Here is a 19,119-nt window from a genome sequence, read left to right as displayed (position 1 = left end):
TTTACTTGTAATCATATAATATCAATCAAAAAGGGGCTATACATAAGCTTTTGACAAGACAAAAAAATACAATAAAAACAAGTAAAGTGCACTAAGCAATAGTTAGTAGATATAAAAAATTGTTTATAAATCTAATAAACATTCACGATGAGACATACTCAGGGTCACACGCAAATAGCTGTTTCCTTCATTTACGTCAAAGCACGCAAAAGTTAACAAACAACAACACTATAATCCATTTAAAAAAAGCACCCCAAGTATGCCCTTCATTGTAGGCACAAAAACATATCAAAAATATAAGTTTTACAAAACCGGAAGAAATCTCACTTGGTGTAATTTAAATATTGTTATTACATACAATTAAATATATAATATCAGCCATATTAAGAAAATGATACTCGCGTACCAGGTACGACTTTAACCCAAAATAGGGTAGTTGACTCGTATTAAAAAAAAACAATATTCATTTCATGGAATACGAGTCCGAAATATTATATTTTTTCAAATTTTCCAAACGTTAAAAACGCTGTCGTCCATTTTGTGACGTCACAATGTTACGTGAGGTACTAAACTTCAAACTTTTGTCGAACGCTGTTTGTAAAAGAATTTGTTAATGTGACAACTCATGAAACAATTGAAATACAGACCATCGTGGCTGACAGGCGTTTATGTATTGTCAAAAGAAAATATTTAAAACTTTTTTCAATCTCGTAGAACGATAATGAACAAATTAAGACCATGTAAAAAAGCGTCAACTAGCCTATTAGACAGACCGTAATTATTATATCGTCATAAGCGTCCCCAGTAATTAAGAGTATCATGTCCCAAAAGGTATATTTATTATTAAAAATAAACTTAACAGATTCTTTGTTATACTAGTGGTATTCAAACACATATATAAGATTATAAATAATCTAACATTATAAGCTTTTACCACGGGTTTCCATTTGTCTGCTGTCGAGTCCGGATTATAATCTGATGTTCCAATGACAATGACAAACTATTCACCATTTGTACACCAGTCCGACACAAAATATAGTACAGCTTGGCAAAAAAAATTAGAAACGGAACTATTTTCCTCTTACAACACTGTTCAACTTGTCAGTTGTGTCTATGATGTCAAAAGTCTCGGGATTATTTACGAAATTAATAGATTGTGGGAAATCAGCAGTGAACTAATATTATTGTGGCACAAGATGAATATAACAATCCGTAGTGGCACCCGCCAAATTATATATCACCTTTGTAAGAGATGTCTAGCAGAATTCGAAGCCAAAACGTTGTTGTCGGATCTGGACAATGTTTACCGAAGAACGGCTGAGATGACTGGTTTGTTATTATTTTAGAGTACTATAAATGTTGAGCTCTGAAGTAATTTACAAAATTTACATGTTTTTAAAGTTTTTAATAAGTGTTTTCGTAATTATTCTGTCGACTTTGAAGGTTATGTTGTTATGATTACGTTTACGTTTCTCGTGTTGGTGTTGCCATATTGTCGATAGTGTCACCCCTATTAATTTCTACTCTTTTTTGCCAGGTTCCATCACTAGAACATAATTCCAGCCCGCTAGCCAAAAAATGGGAACCGACTCTAATTGACAACTATAACTGAAGTATTTTTTTAAAATGTAACACCATATTAAAATTTGCAAACAAAAATAACAATTCACAAAATACAATGTTAACACTCATCCGTAAACCTAAACATCTTATATAAATGAACAATATCTTATATACGCACTGGTCTAAGGCACTGGTATAATGTGAAAACAAATTATTCACAAATAACCTATTAACAATGAAAATTGGTGGACTATTTTACATATGAAATAAATTTAAGGAGGTAATATTTTATTCGAGTAATTTTTATACGACAACTTAGCAATTTATTTTAAGTTGTACTAATATACTAGTGTCGATTTAAGATCCTCTGGATTTGTTTATTTAATACTAAACTGCTAGTTGGTGTTTTTTCACATTTAACCATTTACACTTAAATACAATATGGCTTTGTAAGAAACGACTTGACAATGTAAAACAAAAATTTATACATATATCATAATATTCGTAATAATATTCCATTGAGTGAGGTAATTCGAGTTATAATCCTAAGTATTCTAGGTTCATACTCATATAATTTATAAAAAAGATTAAGAAAAGGTATATAACCGCCTTCATACTAATAAACAAACATAACAAGACTGTTCTGACTTAAATCACGTATATTTAATTAAAAAAAAAATTATTCAACCTTAAAAGAAATAATGCCATTAAACGTATACGTCATACGTTAAAAAATAAATAACATGGATTTAATAAATTAAATAATTTTTGTTTGTCTCCATATGGCAAAAATACAGTGAAAATATTATATCCCTGTCAGAACAGCCTTCTAATCGTGTAGCAACCTTACTAAATATTTGTATAGTAAAAAAATATAATAAAAAGTTTTACATAATAACTCATACAAACAGCCATTTTGTAAAAAAAAACTACATAATGCATAATTACTACCAATATTCGCTGTTGTAGCGAGATTATTAACGTTTATGCGCTATACAAACAATTCGACCAGGCAATAATATAAGTTTATTATTAATAAAATAAATACAATAAATATTAGGCACGTAAAATAAACCTATTTGTACAATTAAGATCAGATACAGATAGTAAAATAATAAAAAGAAAAAATGAATTCCACTCAGATGAATTCCCGGGCGTCTTTTGGTAATAAAATATTTTCCCAGTCGATTATTAGATAGCTGAATATTCAAGAAAAGTTTGTATTAATTTGTCCGATCGATTATTATTAAATAACTGAATCTGCAAACAGTTATTCAGCCATAATTTGCTTCAGCCTATTGTTCAATTACTGATTCTGCAAGCAAAATTATTCAGCCAAACTTTGCTAGATAATAAATTTATTGTTCAATAACTGAATCTGCAAACAAAGTTATTCAGCCAAAATAAGCCCGGTCGATTGTTAAACGACTGTTACTGCAAACAAAGTTGTTCAGCGAAATCCCTTGGGGTTAAAATGATGCATGTTAAGGTGATAGGCGAAAGTGAGAAACGCGGTGCGATAATCGAATACAAGTAGAAAGAATTCACCCAGCCACTCTGTTGGGGTCATCCTTTCTACGGACTCATGTCAACGCGGCCGCATGAGCCGCTCGCACTGCGCCAGTAGAAACTTCTTCTGTTGTTCGTCGTACAGGAATATCACTTTGCCGGAGCCCGAACTCGGGAACATTCCCAGAAGCTTCTTTTTAGCCGTCGGTATGTAAACACCTTTCGCGACCGCTGTCGGCACTTCGGGTATCTCCGACCACAAGTACGTCCACACTATCTGTAGAAATAATTAAAATAATCTAAATATATAAAACTCAAGGGTGACTGACTGACATTGTGATCTATCAACGCACAGCCCAAACCACTGGACGGCTCGAGCTGCAGGTAGCATGCCAAATTTCATATTATGACGTAGGCATCCGTTAAGAAAGGATTTTGATCAATTCTACCCCCAAGGGGGTGAAAGTTTGTATGAAACTTTGTCAATTTAACTCTGGTTTTAAGATTTTACTCTGGATTAAACCATAGGCTACTTTTCATTCCGGAAAAATCCATGGTTCCCGAGGGATTTGTGAAAAAATAAATTTCACGCAAAGTCGCGAGCGTCCAGTAATTGAATATATGCCATAATATAATGTTAGTGTCTCCACTAAACATTCTTTATAAACGAATCGCCATTAAATTAAGCCTCGACGTCATACATTTAATCTCAGTCCATTTGACTAGTCTTTGCGACTAATTGAGGGGAAGAATCATATTTAAAAATATTATTTGCACAGAGTTCTCGCTCCCTAAAGTCTAAAGCAACATTTATTTTTAGATTAAAATTTTCCGTACAGAAAAACTCATCTAAAAAATAATACACTTACATGCGTATAAAAAAAATTTCAAAAAAATCTTTCCATATTATACGTTTTCATCGAATTTTATTTTAATATGTTGGAAAATGAATCTTTTACCTGCCATCCGCCGAAGACATTATTCTTCTCAAGGTAAAGCAATCTCTTGTCCGTGCACATGACCACCTCCTTAGCCGGTATCACCCACACGTGGGCTTCGTATGTATCGGTACTTACGAATTTACCCTAAAAAGAATTCAGAAATCTATACTACGATCAATGAGATGAGATACATAATGTAAACTATCATTCACGGGTACAAGATTTTATGTTTGCAAGATTTTAACAAACTTAATACTTCCCAATGTAGTTGTAGTTGTCTGTATTGGTCAAAAATTATTAGACAAGTCCGAATAAGCCGTATTTAAGTATGTCAAGAAAATCAATAATTTCGTTATTGTTTTTTGCTTTAGCAATTTATTCCCTTTTTTTATGACCTAATCCCCAAAAATCGCCATTTGATAGGAAAAATATTTGGATTTTGGAGATTATCATATTATTATTATCAATTCTGGACCTGTCAATGTTGATTTATGTAAAAAATAAGTACATGCATTTAGGCAAAAGTTTATTTTAGCAACAAAACCAAACGCCAAAGTCTAACTTGGTCCTCTATTAGTAGTACCTTTTCGAGTTCCGATAGCATCTTGTACCCCTCAGCCTGCAGCCGAGAGTACGGGCGCACGCCGGCGTCGGGCGCCAGGTAGCGCGCCGCTCTACGCTTCGTCACCTCTTCGGACAAATCAGCCGCCCTGATTCAGCCAATAATGGAACTATATTATCAGTCACACTTATTCTCGTATGCATTCAAATCATAAATACGAAGTAAATTATCATTTATTTAATTTAGTAAATTTTATTTTTGTCCGCTTAAGGAAACCAATGATTCAATTCAGCATGCAGAACATCATCATCATCATCATCATTAACAATCCATATTCGTCTCACTGTTCAGCACGAGTCTCCTCTCCGCATAAGAGTAGCTAGGCTAATACGACGCTAGTCTAGCTAGATAATTGAGAAAATTCTCAGGTATACAGGTTTCATTCACCATTTGAGAAACGTGATATTTAATTTCTTAAAATGCAAATAATTCTCAAAAGCCTCAATAGCTCAACGGTAAGAGAGGTCGGACTTATCACCGAGGGGTGGTGGTTCCATCACCGCCACGTTGGTCTATTGTCGTACATACTTGCTAGAAAAAGTTACCACCTTTTACTAGTAGGTATAGTATATATGAAACTTTATGTCCGCGTTCTGGTAGCTACTAGCGGAACTGCGCAGCTATTATAATCCCGCTGAAATATTTTCGGACATTGCACAGCCATACGCCATGTTGTCAGAGTGGACTCGAAGTTTGTTGTATACTTTATTCATGTGCCTGCAATAACTACGGCAACCAAACCATACCCTTCATAGCGAAACACAATGACGCTGATTGGCGGAGAAATAGGTACGGCGGTATTATTTCCTCGGTTGAAATTACTAAAATTAGCGCCATTTTTTTTACTCAATGATTTCAATGATACTGGATATATACTGAATGATTTATTAAATAATCTAAAAAATATAATACATATGTACATACATATTATATGCATGTTAGGACGTGTGGCCTTAAAATTAAAATCTGCTTCAGTACTAAGCATGCATGTTTAGTATGGTACCTACCAATTTGTAGCTTTGGCAACAATTGGCACAACTAGAGACCTAATGATAGCATATTTCTTTGGATTTGATGAAATCAAAATTTACACTTTAGTTATTATAATATTAGTTAGCAACTTCCAACCTAGTGAAACTAATAATTTATCTAGGTCATTTGATATCAAATAAAAGCAAATAATACAGCGGGGTTAATTACATTCTAGAAATAACTATTCATTTACAAATACAGTAATTATGTACATTAAAAGTATCTACACTGTACATCTATGACTACATCGTGCCCTAAACTAAATTTACATCACCTAAAGCTTACTTCTAAATGTCATTTTCATTGAGAACCTTCGAACAGATGTGAGTAGTCCGGAGGTAAAGTCGACGAATCCGCCGACCGGTCGCACGATCAGTCCGACGGCGCCGCGCCCCAGGCCGCGCACGAAGCCGCCGGCGCCGCCCGCCTGTGCGCCCTCTAGCGGCCGCGTCACTACGCCGCGCACGCCCTCCACTACACCCTACCGCAATACGCTGACACTCGCATGCAACTACTTACTAGCATCCGCTTTATTGAAGCTTCAATAAGGATGGATTAAAAGCCTAAAAGATTCAAATGGTTCAAATCCAATGCCTATACCTGTCGGCACAAGTATCTCTAGACGAAAGAAAGACAAAAGTTGACCAGTAACGACATAAGCTTTTGGGCGAAAGAGAAAACGATATTTTAACTTCGTCGTAAAGCCGTAGGTTGACATTTATCTCTTTCCCTTCTCAAGATATTTCGTTGACGCATCCGCTTGACTTAGGAGTCCGGCGCCATTTTTCTTTTATTATAAAACCTTATTTTACTTGCAACGGCATTTCGTAGAGTTTTTAGGTGTCAGTCATCCGACATCTTTAAAACCTTACGAGATAGTATGACGGGGATATTCGAGATGACAGTAGTCCACATTTTTTTAAGGAAACATACGTATAATACTGATATAGATTTTAAAAAGCAAAATTGAGTATTTCATTGTTTCCGATGTTTCGGACCCGTTTCCGAGATCACAGTATATGCCTACATAAATAAATTGCTCCTTTAAATTTTCCCAAATTATCAAGTTGAGTGATCATTATCTTACTTAGTGCAATAATTTCATTGCCGAATCATTTCACAGTCCTTCTCCAAAATGCACCTTGCATCTACACGATACAAACTCATAATAAATCAAATTCATCTACTTTAAACCCTCCACCTCTTTTAGTCTATTAAAAAGTATTTTTTCTAAACACTGAAAGCCACACCGCTTATCAATTTTATGGTGTTTACAAAGCAAAGTGAAGCAAGCATCACATTGTTAAACAATAACAATCATAATATAACAAATTCCTCTATAAGCTTAAAGTATAATAGGCCCGCTAAAGTCCACGCCAACAAGACATTGGGAACCGGCAACCAGTCAAGGCAACAAGCGATAAGGCATGCACGGAGTTCGCTATCACCTTTTGACAGCGTCAAAGGAGCCCGACGCGAAATCAACGACGCCAGCGGTGGGGCGGGCCACGAGCCCGACAGCGCCGACGCCCAGACCCTTAAAGAACCCTTCCACGCCCTGCTCCCGAGCACCCTCTATGGGCTTCGTGAATACACCCGTTACTCCATCCACGACTCCCTGTTTTTGTCATTAAACAATTTTGAATAAAGACGTTCTTTCGTATTACGGTAAAATTACTGTTCCATATTTTTACCTTATGGCAGTATAACACTAGATAAAATTAAAGGCTAAGTTACACAAGAAGTTTCCAAATTCTCGATTGAAGCTGAATTGTTCGAAAAGAGCCTTTTTTGAATTGTTCTCTCCTGAAGGCGTCAGGCGTCAACAACAAATCGGAGTTTAAATATCGCTTTGTTTTTCATTCCGGGGGGTCCAAAGGGAGACATTTTCAATTCCGCCTTCGATTCATTCAACATTTCAAAAAATGTTGAATTTGCAAGTGGAAGGACACAAGTAGACAAAGAGGAAAGCCAAGGTAGGAGATTGGAGTGTGTAAAAGAGGAGGTGAATGTAAAGGGAATGTATAATGAGATTTCGAGCAATAGAGACGACTGGAGAAGATTGACATATTTTGCCAACTCCACATAAGAGGGAAAGGAGATGATGATTTAGGCCTACTGGAAATAAACGGTAGCTCGCGTAACTCTTCCTGTTTAACTTAATTAGAGCAAATATCCTTGTGATAACTTAGCCTTAATACGGTAGAATTTTTCTTTTAGAATTCAAACTATAGTATAACTACAAATTCACATAGCTTGAGTCATTCATCTTTTTCCATTTCGTTTTTCAATTTATAATATGAAGGCAAAACAAACATTTACTTTTTACGAATAATGAATACATAATATTTGGTTTAATATTGGTACATTTGGAAAAAATAGTTAATTTGTGTAACATTTAATTGCGAAAAATATCATAACATACCATAACGAGCCCCTTTCCACTTCTGGCAAGGCCTTCTTGCAGATTAGCAGGTGGTTTGTTGATGTTATCCCTACGACGTCGCTGGTAGTCCTAACAAAGGAAAGAGAATTAATTGTGTAGTTATCTAAATAACATTAACATTATATCATTATATCATGATAACATTATATCATGATCTAAATGTAAGGTTGCCTGGTAGACAACGCTATTAAGCGATACAGTTTTTTTAGAATTCATTTGTATTCGACATCTTCTATGTCGCTGTTTCATTTGTTTCTATGTTATTGAAGTGTAAAAATAAAGTTGATTCCATCTATACTTTATGAAAATGAAAATATAATGGTATTTCATAATTATTATACACCTTTTTAACGGCCTACTGCAGGTTGTCACACCAAAGTGTCTTTACTTTGAATACAATTACCTGAAATTGTGATGGAGTGATAAAAAAGAACAGCAAACAATAAAAAGAAATATTTTCTAAATGCTTTTTACTTTGACAGTTTGTCTATTACGGGAAGCCTGAAGTAACATTGCAGACTTTTTTCATTATCAAATCAATTGTGAGGACCTCCTAAACAAAAGATTCTAGCAGTCAGAATCGCGGTCTAGTAAATATACGAGTAGTTGACAATAATCACCTTATCCAGCGACAGCGCAGCGAGTCCGTGCCCCATGGCGCCAGTGATTCTGGAAACCGCGCCCGCCGCGCCGCCCACCGTGTGCCCAACCAGCGAGCGCACGCCCAGCATCAGGCCCTCGGCGAACTCGCCCGGCCCTTGGATCGCTCCCTATATCGTAATAATAATCTTAATTTTTGAAAAAAAAAAAAAAAGAAATCATCTAAAATTTATAAAAAGTAATTATTAATGCGAAGCTGACTTAACTTGATTATATCGCTTGTCGTATTTACGTCTTACCCGCCCGCCACACACTGCACGAGTAGCGTGGAAAGTTGCAAGGGAAATGGGCAGAGACGTTTGGTGGCTACGTTAGTCGTTCTGCAGCATTTCATAGCATTCGGCCTACATCTAATTGTCGGTGCGAGCGCGAGTCAAAGGACTATTACGACGCGTCGCGATTATTCGAGCTAATAAAACTATGTGTAGATAAACAGGGCGACATCGCGACTTAATCAACTCACGGGAGCAGAGGCGTACTTACTATTATCCAGATAAAACTACAATTGATGATAAAAATTCAAAATTCATTTATTTCAATTAGGCTCAGTTTACAAGCACTTTTGAAAGGTCAGGTTTATGTCATAATTTAATTTAATCTAATGATGGTAATAATAGTCCTTAAACATAAACTTAAAATTAAAGTTACGAGGGTCCAAACGCGCCTTGGTCCGACAAGAGCCCACAACAAACTCATATGAAAAGAACTACTTATCCCCTCCCCCATTTATGAGCGATTTTATGTTTGCCGGGTTAGCTATATAGACCATCATCAAATATCGTTAACGTCCAAACTTATTAGGCGTTAACATACGTAGTCAGTTACCTACCTGGAATGGTTCATAGAAGAGATCTTCCACGCCCTTCTTCAAGCCGATAACTAAACCGTACGGGTTGCCGATCACGTCCAGTCCGAGCACCAGCACGTACAGCTGTTTCAGTGCCTGGCCGGTGTAGTGACTTTGCGCTTGACCGATCAGCTCCTTCTGTGACAAGAACTCGTAGTTCCTTTCGTAGTAAGACAGCCTGTGGGACACAATAACACCGTTCAAACGATTAAATAAGAGGAAAAAAAATTAAAAAAAAAAATGGATAAAACAAAAACAATGATTAGAAATTTATTTTGTTACAGTAATTACAGTATAATGGAAGCTCGCTATAGTTAATTAGTTAAAGCGTATTTTCAAAAATTGACTTTTTTCTTACTTTTATTTTTATTATACGAAATGCAGTAAAGCTGTTGTTGAAATAATAATACTTATATTCACATCACAATTGATTGTGATCATAATGCCTGCCATTGTTAATTTTTCTAAAACGTCATTTAGAATACATATCATCCACATAAAATATGTTACCAGTAAGTTCTTTCTTATGTTAAGCCATATTCTTATCAACAGACAAGTCTTAAACTGTATGGTTTCGTATAAAGTAAGTTGTTTATTTGTTTATTAAGTATATTTTAGAAACACAATATCAATTATTATAGAAACCGGTCGTTAAACAATTGAAAGCACATGTAAGGCGTATTGTACTGCGTATACTCACTTGAAAACGACATCGTTCATATCTGTCAGAGTAACGCCTATACTCTGCAGCACTGTGCCTACGAAGGTGGGCAGTTGTGTCGCTCCGCCCAATGAAAACGATACGTGCACCTAACAAACATAACAAAACTACTTTACTCGTGTAAATGTAAAACGCAGTGAAAGGAGATGGTCCAAAATTGTATGGAGCCCAGGATCAGTCATTGTACCCTAGCGAAAATAAAAGAAGATATATTTTTTTACTATTTTTGATTATACAAATCTACGAATTTACTTTAATTCTTTCGAAATAATATTCATTATATCCAAAGAAATGCAACATTATTAGGGGAAAAATGGCGGATAGATGACGTTTTCAATGCAGTAATCGATTTGACGTTTGCTGTCAATTGTCATGTCATAGTTGCTCTATGGGCGCTAACTTGATATAACTTAAAAACTTGGGTTTTTATTTTATTATTTTTTTTTAATTTAGTTAGATTTACTCTTTTTAATGTATTTTAATAAAATCCTTGTATTTTTTACGGGGTACAAGAGTGGACCTGAAATGGACCATCTCCTTTGCCTGTGCAACTTGATGTGAACGATAACTATAAGTATTATGTATTCTGTGCAATAAGGCTTCATTTTTGAAGGCGTCATTCAGCCGGTGATGAAGCAAGCTATGCTCAGAGAAACTGTGTGATCAAACCAAGGAAATTTTTCAACATCGCACTAATATTATAAAGGCGAAAATTTGTGTAAAGTGTTTATGTTTGTTCCTCCTTTGCGCTGTGGCTATTGAAGCGATTTGGCTGAAATATTTGGAATAGAAATAGATTTTACTCTGGATTAACACATAGGCATTTTCGGAAAAAGCCATGGTTCCCGTGGGTTTTGTGAAAAACTGAATTCCACGCAGGACTAATACATAGTTCGACTAAATTTATTGAGAGTAAAAGTATCGCCAAAAAATCTCTTAAACTTCTGATTCCGAGAAAAAGTTAATGTTTGTTTACACAATACACAATGCATACCTTGAGTGGTGACAAATGTAAGTTATCATAGAAGTTTTTCAAGTCTGAAGCAGCGCCCATTGCTGCTAACGCTTCTAACGGTTGTCTTGCTTTTTCGATATCGACTTCGAAGGCATCCAACTGTAAATAAGTCAAGTATTTGTTTTTAGTCACTAAGCCTTTTTTTATTAAATAAATAATTTTTATTAGTTTTTAACTCTAATTAAACGATTACTTGTGCATTTAGAATCAGTCTCTCAATACAAATTGAGAATTTTAAGCAGATATAAATAGATCACTAATCGCTCAAATGTCCCAAAAATATCCATTAGACGATGAAAACGGAAAATTAAAAAAACTAAAATTAGAGCTCGGAAAACGGAAAATTAAAAAAACTAAAATTAGAGCCCGATGAAGTTTGTTTTGTTTATTGAAAGAGTTCATACAAAAGTTTCTATTTTTCAGCCGAACTACTGGATTTCTTTGATATATATTTTTTCTGTAAAGTATCCTTGTGTCATAAAACTAAGCAAAAATTTCATATTCTAATCAGTCAAGCTGGTTTTTTTAGTTTTAGAGAACTAACATTTGATAGGGCATTTGATTTTTATATAAAAGAAGATAATCTCACAGCCTCTTGTTCGGTGGGCAGCTTCTGCGGGAACATGCCCATGAGAGCGTTGATGAGCCCCATGTCCACCTTCACGTGGAACTCCTGGATCAGCACCTTGTAGTACTTGTACTGCCGCACTTTGCTGTGCTCCATTATACGCTCCACTATCGACACCTCGATAAATGGCTTCGTACCTGTGATCAAAGGCTAAATTATGATTTGTTATACCAAATAGGCTCTAAAAGTTTATTTTGTTTGTTTATTTAATTTAGCATATATGAGAGCTTGTCTGATAATATATAATTTAGTAGAGTGAAGACATAGTCCTGTTTATGCTATATTTCTATTGCGTGCCACTGTCAGGATTTGGATAAAAGAAAGACTTGAAGTTAAACACTGTTTAATGTATACACAAGATACCCGAACCGTTGCGTTACGAAATCAACGGATGACTAACTTAAAAATGCATGTGCCAACACGCGTTGGAAATAACGCTGAGTTGGCATGCCAATTAGGGCAATTAATTTTTGTAATGTACTGAACACGCACCGGCGGGGTCGTCGTTGGCGACGGACTTGGGCGGCGGCACGGGCGCCAGCACGACGGGGAAGGTGGGCAGCGGCAGTTGCTGGTCGACCTGCAGGCGGTGCAGGCGCGCGTGCAGGCGCCGCGAGTGCGCCGTCAGCCCCAGCGCCGCCCACACGCCCGGCGAGTGCGTGCGCCGCACCAGCCGCTCGTGCGGCCGCAGCAGGCTCATCGTGGCGAAGTCTATCTGTATACACAACAATAATATTAGATTATGAATCGGTTGACGGCCATTAAAGCACGAGTTGCATTTTTGTGATGTAGCCTTTTTATTCGTTTTCCATACCACGAAATCTGGGTAACATTTGTCGTAAATTTTCCGCGAGTTAGAAAGTAAAATATTGATGGTTGTGTTTGTAGCACTTTCCAATATATCCGGGGGAGTTTGTTCCATATCAGAGTCAGTCATTTTGCTAAAATTGCACCTAAAATATAAATATATTTTTAAGTGTATTTATTTGTACAAGGAAAGATTGGCACTCAGTACTAAGACGTGGACTCTGAGTGGAGAAAAAGAAAGCAGACGCTTTAGAAATATGGTGCTGGAGACAACTGCTACAGGAGGAATAGCAACGGATTATGAAGCTTACTACAACCCTTGATATGATGACCAAGGCTACTGTCATGTGACGACGAAGAAGAATCGCGATGTGAAAACTAAGGTGCGTAATGCGTGATATTATTTTTATTAATTGTTATCTACACTATTTTAGTTGGTTTATTGTGAATATTAATTAATGTTAAATACTACTTAAGCATTAGTAGAGAAGTACATAATGAATTAATGCGTAATTGATTTTAGCAATTTCAATTTTGTCAACACGAATACTGTTTGTCAAATCTGTGATTGTTTTAAAATTATTTTTATTTAATTAACCATTTCTGAGATGAGATGTAAAAGGACATCTAATACCAATTAAATCTGACAAAATATGATGATTTTATGTTGAAAAGATTACAGTCATACTAATTAGTGACACTGTGGAGAAATATTGTAAACAAATAAGTTACAACAGATAGCATACCTCTGTTTTTTCGTCGATTTTCACACGTGACGACACCTCAGTCTCTTTATTACTGTCGAGAACCATTTTTTCAGTTTGGTATTTTTGGTACGCCTCCTCGATCTGTATTGCTTTTGGGCCTTCGATTTTTTTATACCGACGAGAACCGAGTTTACATTGTTCCCATATTATACCAGAGCTGTAAAATAATAAAATTTAAACTTTATATTAATTATACAAATAATTCAGCTTCGCCTTATTGCACAAATAAAACACTCGTGTTACAATGGCGTTTCATGACATTGGCATAAATAACTTTTTGTATATGAATATCTGTGGCTTAAAAATGTAGAAGTGAAGACTCCACGTGGAATTCTTTTAAATTCCACCCTCTACGTGATAAACCTCTGTACATGACTAATATTTCATTTTCGAGATCCAAGAAGCGATGAAAGGATACGACAATAGTACATCGGAATATGGAATCAAGGTTATCATGTATTGTCGGGCTTATTAATCGTTAAAGGCTTTAAGACAAACATAACGGTAAGATCTAACATTTCGAAGGACCACAGAATAAAAGTTAATAAATATTTTGACCTAACATATGAACTAACTAAAAAATACTATGTAGTACGTATATACGCCGTAATAGTAGGTGCGAGAGCATTACCAGCAAAATCTTAATAACTTGCTTAAAGACCTTGGCCTATCTAGAACTGCAGCAAGTTCTATATTAGAACGGGTATCTAAAGGTGCTCTACTAGGATCTTACCAAATTTGATGAAGCAGGGAGAACTACACGAGCTGAAAGGGGCAGTGTTAGTTAACTGTCATGGACGTCCTTAACCCTAAACCTTAAATCATAAAATCCGAGGCTCTGCTCGGAGTTTTTTTTCTCTACCACACGATGGACCCGCACGGTGAATCCATGATATGCTAAGATATTCATCTCTTACAATTTACATCAAAGTAGATACATACTTGGATATGCTGACATAGAGAATCTCCGTCAATTCAGGATCGTTAACAAGAGACAGACCAAGGCCGTGCATGGCTAGGACAAATTCAGTGTGAACTTGTTCCGCCTCGCCGATAGTGTGCGCTCCACTCGCCAAGATGGGATCGTCCGTAAATAGTATCACCCTTTGTAGTCCATCCAAAAAGGACACCCACCATATACGCTGGGTTTCGTTAATCCTAAAAAAAGTTTTAAAAATCAATCAAAGATTGCCATTTATATATATTTCGTATATACAAACAATATTTACCAAACATATTTCTCACCCGCGTAGTTCCCGTTCCCGTAAGGATACGGGGGTAAAATATAGCCTATGACACTCACAATAGTGAAAACCTATTTTAAAAATTCTTTTACCACTACTAAACGTGTCTTAGTAGTGGTAAAAGAATTTTCAAAATAGGTTCAGTAGATCCAGAGATTACCTAGTACATTATCACAAACTTTACCTCTTTATAATATTAACATAGAAAACATAAATGAATGCGAATGAACGTATAATTATTTCTCTTTACAATACGACGTCGTTATCATGTCTTTCACTCAATAGACACTACACATTCAAAGTGTATGTATATGTGGAATGTCAATTAATAATAATTTAGGAACATACAGTATATTAATGTACATACATAAAATCTCCGATGCCATCTTTTCGCAAATCATTTTCGATTTCCTTCCGTTTGTGTCCCTCAAACAAAAGTATCCGTGGGCCGGCAGGATTGTCCCAAGTGTACAGCATTTGATTCATTGACGGTAGTTTTCTACAAAATCATTTTGAGAGAAATAAAAATCAATGTAAAGTATAATAATTTTTCACAGACATATAAGGGATCACTAGTAGTTGTTTCGAATCGACCTCCATCTCTATTTGTCTTACACAATACTATAGAAAGAGAAAGATAGAGGTAAATACGAAACTCGCACTTGCGAGTTTTACGAGTTCAAGATATGGTTACAGAATAGCACTACTCGCAGAATAACACTAATCGCAGTCAAGGGCTAAGTTGTCATGTGTTATCGCCGCGTTAACCGCTTTTAAATTTACATGTTTTTAATAAAAGTGTAGGAAATAGTGGTCTGTGACGGATATGACGTCGCTCTATCTCGTGTTGGCTTCAGTGTGCTCGTGGCGTTCGAGCCGTCCACATTTCTTGTTGTGTAGTTCTTTATGGGTTACTTGGGATAGGCGGGGGGAGTGACTTGAGTGGAAAAGGGGAGAGTTTGATATCAGTCAAAGGATGCTTTAACCCTGCACTCATCATTCACAAGTGCGTGACTCCATTCAAGGTCATTCTCTGCCATTCTAGAGTCTTATTTTGGTTACAGTTTCATTTGTTAATTAAGTTGTCCTGACAAGTGTTGTGAATCACCTTTGTTCGACATTAGTTTTCATATATTTGTAATCACTTTTTAGTCCTATAATACATGGACTAAAAAAAGCAACTTAGGCAATTGTTAAGGAGTAAACTGCAAAAGATTAGCAAATAAAACGTACCGAACATTAACGTTTTCCTTCTCGTAAACGTTGACGCTGTGCGGCGTGTAGTTCACGAGCAGTGCGGGCGCGTGTCCGTCCCTGTACTGGCGCACCGTCACGTACGTGCCGCCTTCGCTCAGCTGCACCTCGACGTGCAAGCCGCCGAACTGCACGGATACAAATCAGTTCAAATTAAAAAAAAAAAAATTATACTGTTCCGGATTCAAGGTGGGATTAATCTTATACTGAGTGTCCCGTAATTAAAAGATAAAATTAAAGTGGGAAATACGTCAGCTAATTAGCTAAAACTAATTTGATTCAAAAATACATAGGGTAACTAAGTTATACTTTTTTTCGAATAATAAAAAAATATCCATCTTGAATCTATTTTTTTTTTTTGATTAATTTATAATTTAATAATTTTAAAGATCTTATTATAGTTAAATATTGCAGATTAAATTGCCAATGTATATTATTTTTGCACGCTTTATATTAGCTTCACATTACGTAACTATGTAAGAAAGACAAATCTTGGAATCCTAATTTTACCCACTTCCCGGTATTCGATTAGGATGAAATCTTGCACACGCTCTAAGTTCTGATGACGTCACGTGACTTAAAGCCAATATTTTTATTTTTTTTAACTATTTAAAGTTATTATAAATAATATTTAGCTTGTTTTGTAGCTTCTTGCTTTGAGTGCAATAAATTGTGTTATTTCATTAAGGCCAACATTTTAAAAAACTGATACACTTATCAAGGTTTGTAAATTGGTATACAACTTCTGTCACTTGCTTGCCGAATTTTCAATATAAAAAAAAATTAAAACAGTGCACATTTAAGTTTTTTCTCCAAAATGTTTTACAATTTCACAATATATCATTTTATTTTGTTAAGTAAAAAAAGTCTTACTTCATTGTCAAGCTTCAGACAAACACTGTGTTGCTCTGTGTAGAGGAATGGCGCAGCGGCTTTCGAGGTTCCGTACACTCGTAACAACAATAACTTGTCCTCCTTCTCAACAATAGGCCACAGAGGCGCGCTGGAATTTTCCTCGACCTGAAATCCACAAAAACACAAAATATTTTTTTCTCAAAAACCTAAAAGGAGAATAATAAATGAGGCTAACAATATTTTACCTTTTGCCACGGATCTCCAGATCTGTGAAGTTCTTGGTATTGAAACGGAAACGGGCATTCGTTGATGATGAGGAAAAACGGAGTAAATATAACCATCTTCGTCAAACTGTTGAATGTCAATTGATTTGTCACAGCCACCTAAAACGTTATTAAGACATATTATTGAAATTCTTTAGGCACAATAAACAAGATTATAAAATTAAGACAGTATATCCCCATGTAACGCAATGCAATACAACACAGTAATTGTGGAATTTGAACTGAATTTACAAAACCCCACAGTACATTTCTAATGGCAGCTAAACATTAGTCTATGTGATGCAGCTTTGCTGTATTTCAAATTACTCTTAGTATATGGTGAACTAATAGCCAAGATGAAGCCTCAGGCGTATTGTAGGTTATGTTTTTAGCGATGTGCGATTCTCCAATAGGTCATGACGATGGCTTAAAATTAAGTCGATTTTCATTTGTAACTTTTGGTAAAAAAACAATCGGTTTATATTACATTTCTCAAAAAACTATACTAATAACAAACCGAAGTTTCCAGATTTCAATCATGCGTCATATCCGCTTCCGACTAGTTTACTAATGTATAAATACCTGATAAGTTCTGCCTTCATTCCGGCACGTGACCACTCCAGAACTGCCGGGTACATCCAGGGAGAACTTATCCGACCATTCTCCGAACTCTACTCTGATTGCAGCCTTCTTTTTGCCGAAGAAATTCTTCGCACGGAACGAGAACAGTATCGGCTCTTTGTAGTCTTTTGGATGGAAGATAACGTTGCCTGTTTCATCCACATTCTATAATAAAAATGCATTATTTTATAAAAATTGTTCATATTGATGAAGATCATTTGTTTATCCGGAAAAAAAATGATTTTTTAGGTATTTTATGTAAGCTGGGAATTTTAAAATGTCCAAGTTCAATTTAGTTTTGTGAATGAAAATTAATATTGTTAGACAATTTGAACCATCGTAAATGTTATCTTTTAAAAAGCTTTCTTGTAATAATACGCTATTTTAATTAAGCAAAGCCATAAATAAGCCTTAAACCGCATAACAAATTTAACTTTAATTGCCGAATAAAATATATATGGTAGATACGTAAGTGATCAAGATGGTAGCTATCTTGGAAGAGGTTTATTCCATCTATGTCTCTTACTGTTTTTACGAACCACCTTATCGAAATTGACGGTAAATCTCTGGCAATAATGTGGTAACTAACCACAGAAAAGCCTACCAAGGTTTACCAGATCTATGCCAATTTACAAAATGTAAATACTTATATTAATATCTGAGGCCTAGCATGGCGCCACAAGATAAGTTTTCTTCTCAGAGAGATAGGCAAACTTCTCGCGCCACACACAGAACTTGGAATTAATCCCAAGATTATGAATTAATTATTTATGTGTTGCTCTATTATGAGCCAGCCAGATAGATTTAATTAGAAAGAGTTTTGTGATATTTTATATTGTAACATCGTAGATTAATTTAGATACAAAGTTTGGTATCATATCTTAACTTCTAAAAATAAAAATTAACATTAAAAACAATACATGCAGCACATGCAGTTATATCGGGAAAATATTAAAATATGTGAGTTAAAAAGCTTTTCTAACAATGAAGAATCGAATACAGGCATATCCCTAAACTACAAATTAAACCCCCACATTTAGTAAGGCTACATTTACATTGGCGCAGAGTTGAAGCGAAGATCATGTTTATTTTTTATTTTATCGTACTTTGTATTATTTAAATAAGAGTATGGCGAAGTGACGACGCGCAACTAAGCAGATTTCTTAGTGGAGCAGATTGTCAAATCCCGCACAAATTTGAACGTTAATAAATCGAGTTAGAGTTCAGTATCCTTCAAAACGTTAAAACATATCGCGCAACTTGACTTCGACTATGAGCCAATGTGAATGGAGCCTAATTGTACATTTATATTAACATACAATCC

At 35.6% G+C, this 19,119-nt stretch overlaps 1 protein-coding gene across 3 annotated transcripts in view; it reads right to left on the bottom strand.

Moving 5' to 3' along the window:
- The window catches only part of LOC112042854 (intermembrane lipid transfer protein Vps13), a 58,952-nt gene continuing 39,833 nt past the window's right edge, over positions 1–19,119 (bottom strand). For all 3 annotated transcript variants that reach the window (XM_024078029.2, XM_024078028.2, XM_024078030.2), the window contains 18 exons: positions 17,757–17,960; positions 17,157–17,294; positions 16,930–17,076; positions 16,036–16,184; positions 15,170–15,301; positions 14,501–14,716; positions 13,538–13,715; positions 12,477–12,699; positions 11,946–12,121; positions 11,336–11,455; positions 10,321–10,430; positions 9,603–9,798; positions 8,734–8,883; positions 8,093–8,182; positions 7,116–7,285; positions 4,597–4,723; positions 4,032–4,157; positions 1–3,349 (listed from right to left, as the gene is read on the bottom strand). In XM_024078029.2, coding sequence (XP_023933797.2) covers positions 3,152–3,349; positions 4,032–4,157; positions 4,597–4,723; positions 7,116–7,285; positions 8,093–8,182; positions 8,734–8,883; positions 9,603–9,798; positions 10,321–10,430; positions 11,336–11,455; positions 11,946–12,121; positions 12,477–12,699; positions 13,538–13,715; positions 14,501–14,716; positions 15,170–15,301; positions 16,036–16,184; positions 16,930–17,076; positions 17,157–17,294; positions 17,757–17,960 — 2,850 coding nt within the window. In that variant the 3' untranslated portion in view covers positions 1–3,151. The remainder of the gene's footprint in view (positions 3,350–4,031; positions 4,158–4,596; positions 4,724–7,115; positions 7,286–8,092; positions 8,183–8,733; positions 8,884–9,602; positions 9,799–10,320; positions 10,431–11,335; positions 11,456–11,945; positions 12,122–12,476; positions 12,700–13,537; positions 13,716–14,500; positions 14,717–15,169; positions 15,302–16,035; positions 16,185–16,929; positions 17,077–17,156; positions 17,295–17,756; positions 17,961–19,119) is intronic.

The sequence above is a fragment of the Bicyclus anynana genome, chromosome 12, assembly GCF_947172395.1.
Source record: "Bicyclus anynana chromosome 12, ilBicAnyn1.1, whole genome shotgun sequence".
NCBI lineage: Eukaryota > Metazoa > Arthropoda > Insecta > Lepidoptera > Nymphalidae > Bicyclus > Bicyclus anynana.
The sequence above is the reverse complement of the archived record's forward strand: the minus strand, read 5'-3'. Positions and strand labels throughout refer to the sequence as shown.